Below are 19876 nucleotides of genomic sequence, written 5' to 3'. Positions count from 1 at the left end.
AGATATGGTGTACATACAATGGAATACTACTCAAGCACAAAAAAGAAGGAAATGTCTCCATTTGCAACTACATGGATGGACCTCGAGGGCATTATGCTAAGTGAAATAAGTTAGAGAAAGACAAATAGTATATGATATGCTTCTATGTGGAATCTAAAAAATGCTGAGCTCACAGAAACAGAGTAGAATGGTGACTGAAGGATCTGAGGGGGTGGGCAAAATGGGGACCTGGTGGTCAAAGGGTACAAACTTCCAGTGATAAGATGAATAAATTCTGGGAATCTAAGTATAGCATAATGAGTATAGTTAATAACACAGTAGTAAATAATGAAAGTTGATAAAAGAGTAAATCTTAAATAATCTTACCACAAAAAAGAAGTGGTAATTATGTAGGTGATAAAGGTGTTAAAAATTCTACTATGGTAATCATTTCACAAAATATAAGTGTATCATATCAACAGTGTATACCTAAACTTACACAATGTTATATATCATTTATATCTCAATAAAGCTGAACAAAAAGAAAGAAACCAACACTCCTTACAAACAAAAGAAAACAAAAGCCCATCCAAAATTCATCAACAGTAGAATCGATGAAAAATGCATAGTATGTTGAAATGATGAAATATCATACAGGATCAAAAATGAATAAACTATAGGTACGGTATAACATGAATAAGTAATATAAAGTTGACCCCCCCCCCCAACAGCAATATGTACAATGTATAGAAAACATGATTCCATTTATATAAAGTAGAAAAGTAAACACAAAACCAAAACCCACTAAACCAAACTACATTGGTTAGGAATCATGCAACAAGCTAAAAATAAAAAATAAAATAAATAAAAAATAAAAAAAGCAGAGCAATTATTACCATAAAATTCAGAATAATGGTTACTTTTAGATGGAACAAAATGATTATATCCATACAAGTACTTCTAAGGTGGAGGGAGAAATTATGCTCATTCAGAGTGCACATATGGGGACCTTGTGTACTATTGTTGGTGTTTTACTTCTTGATAGTGGTTATAGGGCTAATTGTTATTATTCATTAAACTATATTGTACACATCTATGGTTTTTTTCTTTCTGATATGATTCATAGTTAAAATTGTAAGAAAAAAAACCTCAGAATAAAACCCTACAATTTAAAGTATTTTTTAAAAAATATTTTTATTTATTTTTGAGACAGAGCATGAGCAGGGGAGGGGCAGAGAGAGAGGGAGACACAGAATCTGAGGCAGGCTCCAGGCTCCGAGCTGTCAGCACAGAGCCTGATGCGGGGCTCGAACTCACAGACCGTGAGATCATGACCTGAGCTGAAGTTGGACGCTCAACTGACTGAGCCACCCAGGCGCCTCAATAGGTTGTCATTCTGATTTGTTAGTCCATCTCTTGTGAATTTGGCTACCAAGAGGCATGTAACATACTATTCAAAAATTATATCTTGACTCATTAAGACATGGTCTCATATGAAACTAAAACTCATTTTATTCTTCTCTTCAATAGGTTTTTGTTATAACAGAAGACAGAAAACTTAAATCTTGAAAGAGATAAATTTGTAACAAATGAAATAAAGGATGTACAGATCTTCCTTGAATTACAATTGGCTATAAATTGAAAATATCATTAAGTGGAAAATGCATTTAATGCACCTAACTACCAAACGTTGTAGCTTAGCCTAGCCTACCTTAAATGTGCTCAGAACACTCACATTAGCCTAAAGTTGGGCAAAACCATCTAACACCAGGGCTGTTTTATAATAAGGTGTTTAATGTCTCATGTAAATCATTGAATACTGTACTGAAATAGAAAAACAATGGTTGTGTGGGTTCAGAATAGTTTAAATGTACTGGTTGTTTACTCTTGTGACCCCTGCCAGGACCCAGTGTCACGCAAAGGTATCATGCCACATTGATAGCCCGCTAGTCTGGGAAAAGATTCAAGTTCAAAGTACAATTTCTATTGAATGTATATCACTTTTGCACTATAGTGAATTAGAAAAACTGAAGACCACGTAAATTGAAGACCATCTGTGTTCATCCACTGTACTGCCCCTTTAGGAAATTCACTAGTGTCCAAGTGGTAAAGGGTTCAGTAAGGGACTGGACAGATTTTTGAAAGATGATATCTAGACAGATGCTCAAGGAACACCTTTAAAACACTTTGAAGGTTAGCATCTTCGTGAATAATGCGATTCATAGAAAGTAAGGGCAATGCTCAATTAGAATTCAGGAGAAAGATTTATAATTGGGGAGACTGAGCACTAGCTCAAAATCACTATAGTGGCTAAATGTAATGGATAATTAAAGCGTGTTTAGTTAGTTCTGGAATTCTTAAAATAAATTATTCAAAGCCCTTAAAAAGGAACCATAGCATATTATTTTATCTGTGATAATAGTAATGTTTCCACCTACTAGTGAAGGTTCATTTGCATTCCGTAGAATCTCACTGGGATCTGCATTTTCTGGGTCATATATCCATACAATGATAACCTACAAAATAAAAAAGTGTTTGTATTTTTCTACATTTTGGACAAATTTCATTTTTATAACAATAAAAATGTTTTTATTTATTTAAACATTTTTGATTATCCCATTAAAAAACTCAAAAGTGGTACATATTGTTTTTAACAAGTGAAACAAACCAAAGACCTATGAAAGAAGAGTTAATTTTCCTCTACACTTTTGAAGTAACCAATGTGAAAACTGTGCCTGTATGTTTATATCTCTTTCTCTATAATCACAATTCAACACTTGGTTTTGTCACTCGATACATCACTTGATCTACACCATTGTCATTTCAATAGATGTAGATCTAATTTTTTCTCTCTTGTTGATTTTTTCCTTGAATAGACAACTTATTCACATAGTTAAAAACAAATTATATTCAAAATAAAGTGAATTTTGTCTTTCCCACCCTGTACTCCATCACTCACTTCTCACTGTATCCCCAAGTATCTACTATCACTTGTTTATATTTCTATAAAATTTTTGTGTATAACTGTTATTTTTTCTTTCTTGTAAATGCAAGTATTCTAAACATGTTTTTTCCTTTTTTTAATTAAAAAAATTTTTTTTAACGTTTATTTATTTTTGAGACAGAGAGAGACACAGCATGAACGGGGGAGGGTCAGAGAGAGGGAGACACAGAATCTGAAACAGGCTCCGGGCCCTGAGCTGTTAGCACAGAGCCCGACACAGGGCTCGAACTCACAGACTGTGAGATCATGACCTGAACTGAAGTCAGACGCTCAACAGACTGAGCCACCCAGGCGCCCCATAAACATGTTTTTTTCAAACATATTCTTCACTTAAAGTTATATCTTAGAGATCTTTACATATTTTCATGAACTTTTCCACTGGATATTTTTCCAAATTATGGAAGAATCATAATTTACTTAACTAGTAACCTGCTAATAAATTTGTTCTCAATCCTCTGCCATTATAATCAATGCTATAATGAGCAATTTTGTACCTATATAATTTTGTATTATTATATGACTAAAAGGGTGATTCTTGAGCCATACAGTATATGCTTTTGTAATTTTCACAGATACTGCAGTGTATGAGATTTCTTCTTTCTTCATTGTGTGTTGTCACACATTTGGAATTTGCCCATCTGGTGGGTGAAAACTGGTGCTTTGATGCAGTTTTAACCTCCAACTCTTTTATTACAAAAACGTTTGAGCATCTTTCCATATGTTCAAGGTCCACTTGTATTTCCTGTCTTGTGAACTATCTGTTCACTTCCTTTGCCTATTTTCCATTTTCTATTGGGCTGTTAGTCTTTGATTTATTAATTTGTAGAATTCTTTGTTAATAACTTCGACATCTGTATGTTCTAAATCTTGCTCTGTGTTTTGGTTATATGGATACACACACACACACACCTATATACACATACATGAAAATTTTATTCCCTATATAATGATATCATATTCCTATTTATCCTATTTTATCTGTTTGCTTTAATTCTATATTGTGCTTTCATATTGCTCTGCTTCCTCCTTTCCTTCCTTCCTTGCTTTTTTATAGCACGGCTTTATTTTTCCTTTATAGTCCCTTCACCTATTAAGCCTCTCTCAACCTATAAAACGATTTAGACAACTATTATGTGCCCTCCCCTATTTTTCTCTACACCATATAAGCATTTACAGACATGTAGACAAATACATATTTACATGTATTTTTAAAAAGAGGCATTTTAAGAGTTTTTAAAACAAAACTGGATCGTATTATACACACTCCCATATTCTCTTTTTTTCATGCAAGTGAACCCCATTGAAAGTCCCCAGTGTCAGTTCTCAGAAAGCCTGAATAATATTTTACAATGTGGTTACGCTGTAATTTATAGATCAATTTCTCTAATGGAGCTTTACTGTGGCTCCAGTTTTATTATGTTTTGTTTTACCACTAATATAATGCTGCAAAATATAGGACCTTTTTCATATAGCTTTAAGTACTGGAGGTCTGACTTCTGTGGAGTAGATTCCCAGAAGTAAGACTCCTGATCCAAAGGGTATAAATACTTTTACTAGGTGTTTCCCTATTACTCTCCAAAAATGTACTAAGTCTCTAACTGTACACATTTTCCACCAACAAAATCTGAGTTACACCCTGTGGCCCAGTTTCCCTCTCACAGGGTTTTCTCTTGTTTTTACCAGTGTGATGAGCACGACATTTCATTGTGAATTTGGGTTTTCCTGAGATTATGTGAATTTCAGTATTGTTTCGGGTTTGCTAGATTTGCTCTTGGGTACAGTGCGCTTTTACATTTTCTTACCCTTTGTAAGAGCTCTTTGTTGTGTTTGGACTTCAGGTACACATATACAGAATTAGAATAATCACAATCCTTGGCTCACAACACACTATTATTATTGGTATGACTATCTTTTATGTAACTATTTGAATTCTAAAACAGTAAAATAAAAACCAAGAACCCACCACCATATTCGAGTACAAGAACCTTACAGATCTCTTTCATTTATCTACATATTGTTCCTTTTCTGGTTCTGTTTCTGCCCACAGGTACTCACTTTCCTGAACTGTTTATTTATTTATTTTTTTTTAATTTTAAACATTAACATGATGAACTTAGTCATCCCACACATAGCCCCCTAGGATCTGCTTTTTTTTCTTTCAACATTGTGTAACTAGGATTTATTTGTGTTGTTGCCCTAACTGAGCCCATTCATTTTTATTGCTATTTAAAATTCCATCATGTGAATGTACCACAACTTTTCCATTTTCCTGTTGATGGGCATTTGGATTCTGTTTGGGAGGGATGGATTTTATGAGCATTAAAAAAAATTTTTTTTTAATGTTTATTTATTTTTGACAGAGAGAGAGCAAGCGAGCATGAGCGGGGAAGGGGCAGAGAGGGAGGGAGACACAGAATCCGAAGCAGGCTCTGGGCTCTGAGCTGTCAGCACAGAGCCCAACGCGGGGCTCGAACCCACAGACTGTGAGATCATGACTTGAGCTGTAGTCGGACGCTCAACCTACTGAGCCACCGAGGCGCCCCATGAGTGTTTTCTGCTATGAGCATTTCTGAAAATGTCTCTTGATGCTTGAGAGCAAGAGTTTTCTCCTGGGTATATACTCAGGAGTGGAAATGATGAGTTGCAGGATATGTGTCAGATAATGCAGGATGATTTCACAAAATGGCTGCACCAGTTTACACCTCCCCCATCTCTTTGAACACTTAGGGATATTAGCTGGTTAGTGTCATCTATGTTGTAAAATTTTTTCATAACTATTTATTGTCTGAACTATACTTATGGTACTTTTGTGATACAAAAGTTTTTAATTTTCACGTTTTCAGTTTTGGCTATCTTTACTTTAAAGATTCTGGTTTCCAGTCTAGGATAAGATTTCCCTGCATTTTATATGGTACAGCTTCAAGGTCTCCCCAAATCTGGTTTTACATTAAACTCTTTTTTGTATGCCAATTGGAATTTATTTTTTTATATGGTATAAGAGAGGATTACACTTTCATTTTCTTCTAGGAGTATAACATATTATACCATATTACTACACATAATTGGTGAAATATTTTTTCAAAAAGAGACCAAAAAAAAAAAAAAAACCCCAGACTCTTAAATACAGAAAACAAACTGGTGGTTGCCAGGGGTTAGTTGGGTGGGAGATGGGTGAAATAGGTGAAGGGGATTAAGATACATGCACACGTATCATGATGAGCACTGAGTAGTAATGGATAGAATGGTTGGTTCACTATTTTGTATACCTGAAATATAACATTGTGTGTTAATTATATTGGAATTAAAAACAAATAAAAATTTTAAAAAGAATAAATTGGAAAACAAAGATATTTTTTCAGTCAAAAAATTGACATTAGATCCAATTAAATACTTTAAAAACTAGATTTTTTAAAGATCACTCAACAGGGGCACCTGGGTGGCTCAGTCGGTTAAGCGTCCAACTCTTGATTTCAGCCCAAGGCATGATCTCATGGTTTGTAGGAGCAAGCCCCACATCGGGCTGTGTGCCGACGACATGGAGCCTGTTTGAGATCCCTCTCTCCCTGTCTCTCTCTCTCTCTCTCTCTCTCTCTCTCTCTCTCTCTCTCTCTCCCCCTCTTTCTCTGCCCCTCCCCCACCCATGCATGCACTCACTCTCTCTCAAAATAAATAAACATTTAAAGTATGTTTAAAAAATCATTCAACAAAATTTGAGAGTGATTCTTGCTACAAGTTCTGTGTCTTTCCTGTTAAATTGATTCATCACTATTTTAGTCTTTATTGCTATTATAAATTTATAATATTGTACATTTTTTCTTATTACTTACACTGTTATGTTCAAGACAATGTTAAATAATAGTGATGATATTTACTGACAGATGAGCACATTTGTCCAGTTCCTGATTTTAGTTGAATCAAAAGTATTTCATAACATAATAATATTGTTAATTATTTGAGAAGTCAGTGTTTTTTTATTAAAATCAAGTGGTTCCCTGGGGTGCCTGGGTGGCTCAGTCGGTTAAGCATCCGACTTCGGCTCAGGTCATGATCTCGCAGTCTGTGAGTTCGAGCCCCGCGTCAGGCTCTGTGCTGACAGCTCAGAGCCTGGAGCCTGTTTCGGATTCTGTGTCTCCCTCTCTCTCTGCCCTTCCCCAACTCATGCTCCGTCTCTCTGTCTCTCTCTCTCAAAAATAAAAATTAGAATAACATTTTAAAAATGTTAAAATCAATGTGGTTCCCTTCTAAACTTGTTTTGTTTGGTGTTTCCATTAGGAATGGCTGTTCAATTTTTAAATTTACTGATGTGATCATTTATTTTCTTCTTTACTGTGTTTATGGAATGGATATTGTTGTCAGCTTTCTTGGTACTGAACCAATGTTGCATTCTGGAAGATACTGGCCCTTTTTAATTTGTTCTTTTAATACATTGTTGGATTCCATTTGCTATTATTTTATGTAGAATTTTTGCACCTATATATACAAGGATATTGATCTACACTTCCTTACTTCCCTTCTCTTTGCCTGCTTTTGGTATTTTTGCATATTTATTAGTGGTTTTTGATTTGTGGTAACCATTAGGTGTGTATATAACCTCTTCTGCATATAGCAGTCCATATTAAGTCCATGGTTGTTAAAGTTTGAACACATTCTTTACTCCTCTTCTCCCCACGTTTAGGTATATATTGTTATATTTCACATTCTTTTATTTTGTGAGTTCCTTGACTTTTTTTTTTTTTTTTTTACAGAAATATTGTTACTGCTTTGTGTTTCCTACTTTATACTGTCACTTTTGGTCTTTCCACTCAAAGTGTCCCCTTTAAAATTTCTTACAGGGCTGGTTTAGTGGTCATGAACTCCTTTAGTTTTTTTGTTTTTCTGGGAAACTCTTTATCTCTCCTTCTATTCTGAATGATAGCCTTGCTAGATAGAGTATTCTCAGGTGCAGATTTTTCCCATTTAGCACTTTGAATATATCATACCATTCCCTTCTGCCTTGAAATGTTTCTGCTGGAAAATCTTCTGCTAGCCTTATGAGTTTTCCCTGTTAAGTTAGTCTTCTTTTGTCTTGCTGCTTTAACATTTTTTCCTTCATCACTATATTTTACTAATTTAATTACAATATGTCTTGGTGTGGGTCTGCTTTTGTTGATTTTGAGGGGGGTTCTCTGTGTCTTCTGGATATGGATAGCTGTTTTCTTGCCCAAATTAGGGAAGTTTTCAGCTTCCCTAATAAATTTTCTAACCCCTTTTCTCTCTCTACTTTTTGTGGCACTCCTATAATACAAATTTTATTACCTTTAATGGAATCACTGAGTTCCCTAACTCCATTCTTGTTTTGCATAATTCTTTTTTTCTCCCCTCTTATGTTCAGCTTGATTACTTTCCATTACTCTGCCTTTTGGGCTATTAATTCATTCCTCTCCTTCTTCCAGTCTGTTGTTCATTCCATGAGGCATATTTCTCATTTTGTTTATTATGACCTTTATTTCTGCTATGTTGTTCCCTATCTCTGTGTAAGGGTTTAACTCATGTCTTCTACTCTTTTGGAGTCCAGTGAGTATCCTTATGATCAATGCTTTAAATTCTCTATCAGACATGTTACTTATATCTGTTTCACTTAGATCTCTGGCATGGTCTTGTTCTGTTCTTTCATTTGGAATAAATTTCTCTGTCTTCTCATTTTGTCTATGTCTCTGTGCCTATTTCTGTGTTAGGAAAGTCAGCTATGTCTCCTGTTCTTGAGGGTAATGATCTTATGAAGAAGAGGTCCTATAGTGCTCTCTGCCATGTAATGTCATCTGTTCCCCAGGGCCTGCGCTTCTGGAAATGTCTCCAATGTGTGTTGCATGTGCTCTGCTGCTTTGTCCTGGCTGTTTTATCCTTCAGGCCAGTCATCTGCAGAGTCTCTGCCTATTGTAGGCACTGTTTGGTCTCTGGCCTGAATGTGGCACATTTTAACTAGGTGTGCTTTGGTCTGTTTGTGAAGTGAGCTCTGTTGACTCCACTTGGCAGAAGTGAGATGCTGCAAAATTCCCATGATGGGTAACATGGTGTGAGTAGGGGTTTAGGCTGGTCTTTTGGGGGAAGGGGTCTGCCATGCTGGGGCCGAGACAAGCATGGCTCAGATAGGCAGTTCTACTGGAGCATGGGGGAGTGGAGCTTGGTGTAAGCAAGGTAGGTGGTGAGTGTCAGTGCCGCACTGGTTCCCACAGGTGGTCCTGTGCTTATGCTGAGGGTCAGGAGAGGGAAATGACGCTGGCCAATTCCTTTGTTCCCCAAGGTTTCTCTCTGTGAATGCTACTTCTCTAGGACTCGCTCTGAGATGACTGAATAAACTCCCCACTGTGTGCCACAGGTGCTCTTTTGATTGCTATTTCCACAATGTAGGGTTGTTTGCCTGCCTTCTCTGCAAGAACAGTGCAGTGCCATTCAGGCTCTATCCCAGCCAAGCCCACTGACCTTTAAGCCCACTGATTGCAAGAACTCATGAAATTCGGCCCCTCTTGCTTTCCAAGCCAATTGCTACAGGGATTCATTTTTCCTGTGTGCTCCCCTGTGTGCTAGTCTGTCTCTTGTCCTTCTTCATGACCATGGCTCCCTCCTTACCACAGTGGCCACAATCTCTCTCCCAAAGTGCATCTCCACACTTCCTACCTTCTTTGATGTGGCTTCTCTACCATCAGTTGTGGAGTTTATTCTGCCAGTCTTCACATCAATTTCTGGCGTATTTAGGATGATCTGATGGCTATTTAGTTACATTCATGGAAGGAGGCGAGCCTAGGATCCTTCTACTTGACTGTCATCTTCCACCCTCGGACCAGATGTTAAAACCTTTTGATCTCAAGACCCCTTCATAGCCTTAAAAATAATTGAGAGTATCACAGAGCTTCTGTTTTAGGTGGGTCAGATCTATCAATATTTACCATGTATCAAACCAAGAAAATTTAAAGATATTTATGAATTTATTTTAAAAACTATGATAAACCCATAAAATGTTAATATGACATATATTTTAATGAAAAAGAGCTATTTTCCAAAACAAAGAAAAGCAGAAGAATGGTTGTTTTGCATTTTACATCACAAAATGTCTGTGTTATCTGTCTTAATAGAAGACAGCTGAATTATCATCTGTGCTCCTGCATTCAAGCTGTTGGCACATGTTGTTTTGGTGGAAGTATGTGGGGGAAAATCTATCCTCGCACAGATATGTGGTTGGGAAAGGGTAGAGCTCAGGGACCTCCTGAAAATCAGGTCTGTGGAGCTCTAGGGGTCCTCAAATCATATTGTAAGTACCACTGCTCTAGGCAAATTTTGTTGAAAAATTAGTTTGGGAAATTCTCCTTCTGGGTAACATGAAAGATTGGAGGCAAATAATACAGTAGTGATATGGGAAGGATATATACAATTTCAAAACATGTTTTACCTGGGTAAAGTTGTGAAAGAAACTTCTGTTGAGAAAAAGAGGAATCACATTTTAGTGAACAGCAGGCTAAATATTAGTTTGAATACTTCGCTTTCAATATACATGCTTCTAAGTCTCTCAATATTCTTATATTCCATTATAAATACATAAACAATTAAATACTAAATTTTTTAAAAGCTACGATGTCTATAATTAAATATAACGACTGATTCTCACATGTTATCACATGTCAAAAGGCTGACAGGCTTGAATCTGCATGCTGCCTTAGTAACATTACAAGCTCACGTAGCCAAAATTGCATGAGCAGTCTTTAAAACTGTCATATGATCATTCTGCCTAAGAAAGTCTATAGTGTTTACATGCTGTAATTTATGCCAATTTATGCCAACAAAGTCATCAATTAGCAGTGAAAATCTTTCATTAACTGCCCTTTCGATGTAAATTTTCTGAAAGGAACATTTATTTGTATGTTCAGTTGCATGTTTTTTAGAAAGTGATGTTCATTTAATGATATCTGTATTTTCTTTATCATATAAGCTTTAAAAGTCAATGCCTCGGGACTATGTTCTTTTATTTGCTGATTGCTGCACAGTGCCTGGTACGTTATTATGTATAAAATGGAAAAAAAAAAAGATATTTTGGGAATCAGTAAATATGTATGCAATGAGTTTCTGAGACCATATAACGAAAACAATATTTCATATGTTCAAGCTGATTTTATTCTATTTTTAAAAAATGTGTTTTTAGAGAGAGAGGGAGCACAAGCTGGGAGGAGGGGCAGAGGGAGAGAGAGAAAGAATCTTAAGCAGACTCCGTGCTCAGCATGGAGCCCAATTCAGGTCTCAATTCCACAACCTGGGGATCGCGAGCTGAGCTGAAATCAAGAGTTGGATGCTCAACTGACTGAGCCACCCAGGTGCCCCCATATGTTCAATCTGATTTTTAGAAAGCAAATGGAAGTAAGTACTATAAATATTGATAGGCAAATGTGCTAAGTGTTCACAAAGAACTAGGTTGATCAAAAAGATCCCAAGCTCCAGGGCTGGAATGTCCGCCTTGTGTTATGCTACTTGTCTGAGGTGCAGGAAATAAGAACAGAAGTGGGTTACTGAGTGACTTACCTGTCTATCTGGAAAGGAAAATTTAAAGGCAAAAGGAGAAATGTACTGATAATATGAGAAAGGTTTTAGTATTGATACTAAAAAGCTTATTAAAGGTAAACTTGCAGAGAGACAGTATCAGTTGATGTTAAAGTAACAACCTCGATTTTCTTGGAAGATGATATTAGCAGCATTCTGTTGGATCTTTATCAGAATGCTTGCCTTTCTTAAGTGGTGCACAAACTGAAGCGTAGAATGAAAAGAGAGTCAAAGAAAGAAACCTGAATGGAGCTGACATTTAAGGTAAGGACAGATCATAAAAAGCCAAACAAAAAGACTGGGAGGGGATCGTTAGAAAAAACAGAAGAGGCTGATGTCACCAAGATGGTACAGTAGAAGAAGCCAACCTCCATTCCCCAACAAAGATCAACAATTAGACAGCTATCTACAAACAAAAACAGTTCTGGGAGAGTTCAAGAGTCCACTTAAGAAACTTGAACGAAGTAGAACAAAAACCTAGGAGCAAGGGCACAAAAAGGGAAGGAAGAATGCTTCATTTTGTTCTAATCATCCCATCTGCCAAGCCGGCATTGCTCTGTGTCAAGAGGTGAACTCACCAGCTGTAGAGTTCCCCTCCCTGGAAAGGGAGGGCAGGGTGACTGACCAGCTTCCCCAGCCTTTTGGGGTACTGCACGGAAGACCTGTTTAGGTTTCACCCCATCCAGAGACTGTCAAAGCTGAGATGTATAGAGATGGCCAGAAACAAGGAAGAAAGGCAAGCACTACCAGTATCAACCACACAGTGGGAGCAATGAGGGTCCCTGTGACCTGGTTCTACAGGGGACCCAGAAGCTTTCACTACAGAAGAAACCAATGGTCAGGACAGCCATCATGGACCCCTGCAGATTTCACCAGTTTTTACCCCACGGGTTTTTGCATTTGCAGGTTCCAGCTGCCTGAGTCCCTTCCCATTCCCCTGTCCTCACCACTGGCAGAGAATAGGATCCATACAAGCAGCTAGCTTCAGCCTCTGCAGCTGTACAAGTGCAGGATGCAGCCTAGAACCCCACAGCTTACCTCCACCCCTCTGCAGGTGCTTAGGGCTAGCTTCTCCAAATGTGCACCTCTAGGCTCCCCAGCCCAACTCCCACTACTTGCTCCATTACCTTGGATATGTCTGTGGCAAGACCCTGCATCTTTGGGAAGTCATTCCAATGGTCAAAGCTGTTTGTGAGTCTAGATCTGGCCTTGTCTACTATTACCGGCCTCCATTACTTATGCCCGTATCTGTGGTGAAACACCACAGCCACAGGAATGCACACAGATAGCCAGGACTCCTACAGTTGTTTGTATGCCTGCATTTGGCCTGGCCCTTGCTGCTGGCCCTGACCCTCAACACTATGTGTGTGCCTAAAACTGACCCCTACCAGGACACAGAAAACTACCAGCAGGCCCCCACAGCTAAATATGTGCACACCACTGGTTCGGGCCACTACCACTTCCTGCTCTGGTCCCTAGCCACTGGACCTGGAGGAGCTGTGGAGAACATCACTGTGAGCACTACATAGCACTTGCCAAATATCACACAGTTGTTGATGTTATGGACTCCAGTGGCCTGACGTAATGAGACATCATGCATCTCTGAACCCCAAGATGCCACATGCCCCTGAGGTGCCCTACATCACTAGACCTGGGGTCACTGTATTCTCCACCCACCAGTGAAGGTTTTCCTTAGCAAAGTCAGTCTTCCAAAGTTTGGAAGAGGTGACTGCTTTTTCAAATATATAGACACTTATGGGAGGCTAAAGGGAACATGAAAAATCAAGGAATCATGACACCACCAAAGGAATACACAAATTCCAGTAATGGGTCCCCCCAAAATGGAGATACATAAATGCTTCAAAAAGGAATTCAAAATAATGTGTCTAAAGATGCCCAGAGAGCTACAAGAGAACAAAGGTCAACAATTTAATGAAATCGGAAAAACAATAGAAGAATAAACCAAGAAGTTCAATAGACAGAACACATGGAAACACACACACACACACACACACACACACACACACACAGAAAATTTGAAGCTAAGGATACGATGACTGCACTGAAGGATTTACAAAAGATCTCCAAGAGCAGACTGGACAAAACAGAAGAAAGAATCCATGAACTCAAAGGCAGATCATTTGAAATTACCCAGTTCAGAAAAGAAAAAAGAAAAAAAGAATAAAAAAGGATGACCAAAGCCTGGGATACCATTAAGAGAAACAATCAGTGCATCACTGGAGTCCCAGGAGGAGAAGAGAAGGAAAATCTTAAAGATAAAATGGTTGACAACTTCCTAAATCTATGGAAAGATTTGGATATTCAAGTTCATAAAGCTAAATCACCCCCAAATTTCAATGTAAAATGATCTTCTCCACAGCCATTATAATAAAATTATCTACAATAAAATACAAAGAAGAGAATTTTAAGAGCAGGAGGAGTAAAAAAAAAAAAAAAAACCCTCTCATATAAACGATCACCCTTAGGTGATCTCAGCAGAAACCTCACAGTCAGGAAAGAGTGAGATGATACATTCAAGGTGCTGAAAGAAAAAAACTGCCAACCAACAACACTTTATCAGAAAATCTGTCCTTTAGAAATGAAAGCAAGATAGACTTTCCCAAACAAATAAAAATTGAGGGGGTTTATCACCACTAGGCTTGCCTTACAAGAAATGCTGTAAGGAGTTCTTCAAGCTGAAATAAAAAGTCCTCTAATTAGTAAAAAGAAAACATGAAAATATATAACACACTAGTAAAGGTAAGTCTATAATGAGATTCTGAATATTTTAATATTGTAACAGGGTGGTGTGTTAGCCACTTACCTTTAGTATAAAGGTTAAAGGACAAAAGTATTACAAATTATAATGGCCACACAACATCAGAGATGTAGAATTCTGGGAAGATGGCGGAGTTGGAGGATTCTAAGCTTACCACAGCCCACAGACACACTGAGATAACAGCCACATGAGTGCAACTAACACAGAAAATGACTGAAAGACTGGCAGAACAGACTTTTCACACTTAATCATAGAGAGGAGGCCGCATCAAAATGGGTAGGAAAGGCTTTCGGGAAGCCTTGGCTGGGAAGTTTGGCTGGGAACCAAACACGCTGGCGAGGCTAACCCCAAACAGGAGGGACAGCACAAGCATGGAGAAGCGAGAGCATCAGACTCCACACCGGGCACCCCAGGCACGGGGAACCCAAACTGGGAAGATGAGTACCCATAACACTTGGCTGTGAAAACCAGTGAGGCTCAATTTCATGAGTTTTTACAACCAGCAGGGCTTAGCTCTGAATACCTTAAAAATCAGTGGGCTTAGCTCCAGGAGAGCCATTGTGCAACAGGAAACTGAAATGCCACCTGTAAAGGGCCAGCAAAGTAAACAACCCAGCCAAGACATAGCAGAGAAGCAGCAGTCTGGAAAGAGCCTGAGGTATATGGCAGATTTATTTACTGAGGTATCCATTTATTTGCTAATCTCACAATATGCACTGGAGGGACAGGGACCTTTAAGAGACTTCTCCAAGAACAGAAGAGATGGCAGGCACTGTTTCTCTGCCCCCCACCAGCCTAGACAGCTGATGCTTGTGGGAACGAGCATGAACACAATCCATGTATCTTGCTAACACTGCATTTTCTGCCTCCAGGCTCTCCTGTGTATCCACCCCATCCAACCCACCCCATGTGGCAGGTGTCTCTTCAAAGTGGCTCCTGCCCCAGCACACCTTGCAAGCAGCCTTGGCAGGGACGAGTGGAACTCCAAGGTGACTCTAGCCCTGGGGAGAGGGGAAGAAAACCAGACACACACCAGTGTCCCCATAGTCCCAGCAGCTAAACCCTACAGCTGGCAGTGCAGTGCCCTGCTGGTCGGTGTGACTGCAGCTCCCGCACACGTATGGGGGAGCAGGCGTGTGGTCTGACTGTGGCCCCATTCACCAACAAAAAGCTCTCGGGGGCAGCACAGGAAGAAATCCCTGCAGTTCAGCGTGACTACAGCACCCACAGACAGACTGGGGGCAAAATGTGAGTCTCACTGCCAACTCCACCTACCAACAAAAACCTCCCAAGGGACAGGCTGGGAGAGCACTCTGTAGGTTGGAGCAAGGGCAACCCCAGCAAATGGAATGGGGGTTGGCATCGGGCCCAACTGCCAGATCCACACACCAAGGAAGGCCTTTGTGGACAAGGCAGGGAGAGGGCCCTATAGGTTGGTGAGACTGCAGCTGAGGGCAGGCATCTGTGCTGACTTCTAACACTGCCCAGTTGCAAGCCCACAGGGGCCCCAGACCGGTTCCTTAATAGCACAAGGACTAAACCCCACCCAGTGTACCCAAAAAAGGCAAAAGTGGGCCAATGTAACTGACTTGACTGAAGGCAAATGTGGCTCAGCCACAACAGTAGGGCATATACAATCCACATGGGAGACATCCCTGAACTGCCTGGTTCTGGTGAACCTAATGGTAACCACAAATCAAAAACCTTTGATACACGATAAATAAAGAGAAAGGAATCCAAGCATATTAGTAAAGAAAGCCATCAGGCCACAGGGGAACTGAGCAAAAGAAGAAGAAAGGAACCAAGAGGAACTACAAAAACAACCATAACACAAATAACAAGATGGCAATAACTACACATCTATCAACAACTGCTCTAAATGTAAAAAAATTAATGCTCCAGTCATTTGTGTCAGAAAATACAGGGTGACTGAGAGAGCGAGAGATAAAAGGAGATGCATCTATGTGCTGCCTTCAGTAGACTCACTTCACACCTCTAGACACATGCAGGTTGAAAGTAAAGGGATGGAAAATCATTCATCATGCAAATGGAAGGGAAAAGAAAGTTGCGGTGACAATACTTATATCAGAAACATACACTTTATTTTTTAAAATGTTTATTTGTGTGTGTCTGTGTGTGAGAGAGAGAGAGAGTGCGCATGCGCACGCACACAAGTGGAGAAGGGGCAAAGCGGGCCCACACTAGCAACGGAAAGCCTGATGTGGAGCTTGAACTCACTAACTGCAAGATTGTGACCTGAGCCAAAGTCAGATGCTTAACTGAGCCACCCAGGCACCCCAAACAAAATAGACTTTAAAACAAAGACTAGAAGGTGCCTCATTAGCGCAGTAGGTAGCGCTTCAGCCTCATAAAACAAACACTAGCAAGAGAGAAAGGGCATGACATAATGATAGAAGGAACAATGCAACAAGAGGACATAACAATTATAAATATTTATGCACCCAATATGGAAACACCTAAGTACATAAAGCAACCATTAATAGACATAGATGAAGAAATGGACAATAACACAATGATAGTAGGGGACCTTAACATCCCACTTACATCAATGGATAGATCATAGACACAGAAAATCAACAAGGAAACAGTGGCTTTCAATGACACATTAAACCAGGTTGATCTAACAGATATTCAGAACATTTTCACCCCCAAACAGCAGAATACACATTCTTTTCAAGAGCACAAAGAACATTCTCCAAAATAGATCACACGTTATACAGCAAAACAAGTCTCAATAAATTAAAAAAGATTGAAATCATATCATGCATTTTTCCTGTGTATTAAACTAGAAATGAATCACAAGAAAAAAATCTGGAAAGGACACAACACAAATATATGGAGGCTAAATAACATGTTACTAAACAATAAATGGGTCAACCAAGAAATCAAAAAGCAAATAAAAAAATACAAAGCGAGAAATAAAAATGAAAACATAATGGTCCAAAATCCTTGGGGAGCAGCAAAAGCTGTTCTACGGGGGAAGTTTATAGCAATACATGCCTAACTCAAAAAATAAGAGAAATCTCAAATAAACAAGCCAACCTTACACCTAACCTTAAAGCTAGAAAAACAAAAATAAAGCCCAAAGCCAGTAGAAGAAAAAAATAATAAAAATTAGAGAAGAAATAAATTAAGACTAAAAAACAATAGAATAGATCAATAAAACCAGGATCTGGTTCTTTGAAAAGATAAACAAAATTGATAAACCTAAAGAGAGAGAGAGAGAGAGGGAGAGAGAGAGAGAGAGAGAGAGAGAGAGAGAGAGAGAGAGAGAGAGAGAAAACTGAAATAAAATCAGAAATAAAAGAGAAGAGGGTGCCTGGGTGGCTCAGTCAGTTGGGCGTCTGACTCTTGGTTTTGGCTCAGGCCATGCTCTCATGGTTCATGGGTTTGAGCTCTGCATAGGACTCTGCACTGGTAGTGAAGAGACTGCTTAGGATTCTCTCTCTCTCCCTCTATCTGGCCTCTCCTGCTCTCTCTTCTCTCTCTCTCTCTCTCAAAATAAATAAACTTTAAAAAAAGAAATAAAGGAGGAGAGGGGTGCCTGGGTGGGTCAGTCAGTTAAGCATCTGACTTCAGCTCAGGTAATGACCTCACAGTTTGTGAGTTCGAGCTCCACGTTGGACTCTGTGCTGACAGCTCAGAGTCTAGAACCTGCTTTGGATTCTGTGTCTCCCTCTCTCTCTGCCCCAACCTCACTCATGCTCTGTCTGTCTGTCTGTCTCTCTCAAAAATAAAAAAATGTAAAAAAATTTTTAAAAAGAAATAAGGGAGGAGAAATAACAACCAACACCATAGTAATACAAACAATAAGAGAATATCATGAAAAATTATATGCCAACAAATTGGACAACCTAGAATTAATGGATAAAATTCCTAGAAACATAAAGCTTCCAAAACTGAATCAAGAAGAAATAGAAAGTTTCAATAAACTGATTACCAGCAATGAAATTGAATCAGTAATCAGAAAACTCCCAACGAATAGAAGTCCAGGAACAGACAGCTTCACAGGTAAATTGTATCAAACATTTAAAGAAGAGTTAATAATGTCTATTCTTCTCAAACTATTCCAAAAAACAGAAAATGAAGGAAAGCTTCCAAATTCATTCTATGTGGTCAGCATTATCTTGATACCAAAACCATATAAACACACTATAAGAAAAAAGAGAACTACAGGCCAATATGTCTGATCACAGATATAAAAATTCTCAACAAAATATTAGCAAAACAAATCCAACAATACATTTAAAAAATCCTTCACCACAATCAAGTGGGATTTATTCCCAGGATGCAAGTGTGGCTCAATATTTGCAAGTCAATCAACTTAACACATCACATCAACAAGAGAATGGATACAAACCATATCATCATCTCAATTGATGTATAAAAAGCATTTGACAAAATGTAACATCCATTCATGATAAAAACTCTTAACAAAGTAGGTTTAGAGGGAACATACCTCAACATAATAAAGGCCATATATGAAAAGCGCATCGCTAACATCATACTCAATGGTGAAAAAGTGAGGATGTCCACTCTTATTGCTTTTTTCAACACAGTACTAGAAGTCCTAGCCACAGCAATCAGACAAGAAAAAGAAATAAAAGGTATCCAAATTAGGAAAGAAGAAGTATAGCTCATATTTCCAGATGATATCACACTATATATAATAAATCTTGAAGACTCCACCAAAACTACTAGACCTGAGAAGTGAATTCAGTAAAGTTTTAGGACACAAAATTAATATATAGAAATCTGTTGCATTTCTATACACTAATAACGAAGCAGCAGAAAAAGAAATTGAGAAAACAATCTCATTTATAATTACACCAAAAAAACTAAAATAATAGGAATAAACTCTTAACCAAGGAGGTGAAAGACCTGTGCTCTGAAAACTATAAAACCCTGATGAAAGAAATTGAAGATGACACAAACAAATGAAAGATATCCCATATTCATGGATTGGGAGAACCAATATTGTTAAAATGTCCATACTGCCCAAAGAAATCTACAGATTTAATAAAATCCTTATCAAAATACCAAAAGCATTTTTAACATAACTAGAGCAAATAATCCTAAAATGTGTGGAACCACAAAAGACCCTGAGTAGCCAAAGCAATCTTAAAATAGGAGAAAGCTGGAGGTGTCACAGTCCTAGATTTCAAGCTATACTACAAAGCTGTAATAATCAAAACATTATGGTACTGACACAAAAATAGACACATAGAGCAATAGAACAGAATAGAGAGTCTAGTAGTAAGCCCATGATTTTTATGGTCAATTACTCTATGATAAAAATGCTAGAATATACAATGCAAAAAAGACAATCTCTTAAAAATGGTGCTGGGAAAACTGGATAGCTTCATGAAAAAGAATGAAATTGGACCACTTTCTTATACCGTGCACAAAAATAAATTTGAAATGGTTTAAAGACCTAAATGTAAGACCTGAAACCATAAAACTCCTAAAAGAAAACATAGGCAGTAATTTATTTGATATCAGCAGTAGAAACATTTTTCTAGATATATATC

General features: G+C 38.3%; 1 protein-coding gene across 5 annotated transcripts in view; it reads right to left on the bottom strand.

Moving 5' to 3' along the window:
- The window catches only part of CATSPERE (catsper channel auxiliary subunit epsilon), a 201771-nt gene that overhangs the window by 137173 nt on the left and 44722 nt on the right, over window positions 1-19876 (bottom strand). For 4 of the 5 annotated variants that reach the window (XM_053209823.1, XM_053209825.1, XM_053209826.1 and 1 more), the window contains one exon: window positions 2418-2495. In XM_053209823.1, coding sequence (XP_053065798.1) covers window positions 2418-2495 — 78 coding nt within the window. Of the gene's footprint in view, window positions 1-2417; window positions 2496-10406; window positions 10432-19876 lie in introns of all 5 variants that reach the window. The other variant, XM_027046286.2, reaches the window with a different exon arrangement.

This window comes from Acinonyx jubatus, chromosome E4 (genome assembly GCF_027475565.1).
Source record: "Acinonyx jubatus isolate Ajub_Pintada_27869175 chromosome E4, VMU_Ajub_asm_v1.0, whole genome shotgun sequence".
Classification (NCBI taxonomy): Eukaryota; Metazoa; Chordata; class Mammalia; order Carnivora; family Felidae; genus Acinonyx; species Acinonyx jubatus.
The sequence above is the reverse complement of the archived record's forward strand: the minus strand, read 5'-3'. Positions and strand labels throughout refer to the sequence as shown.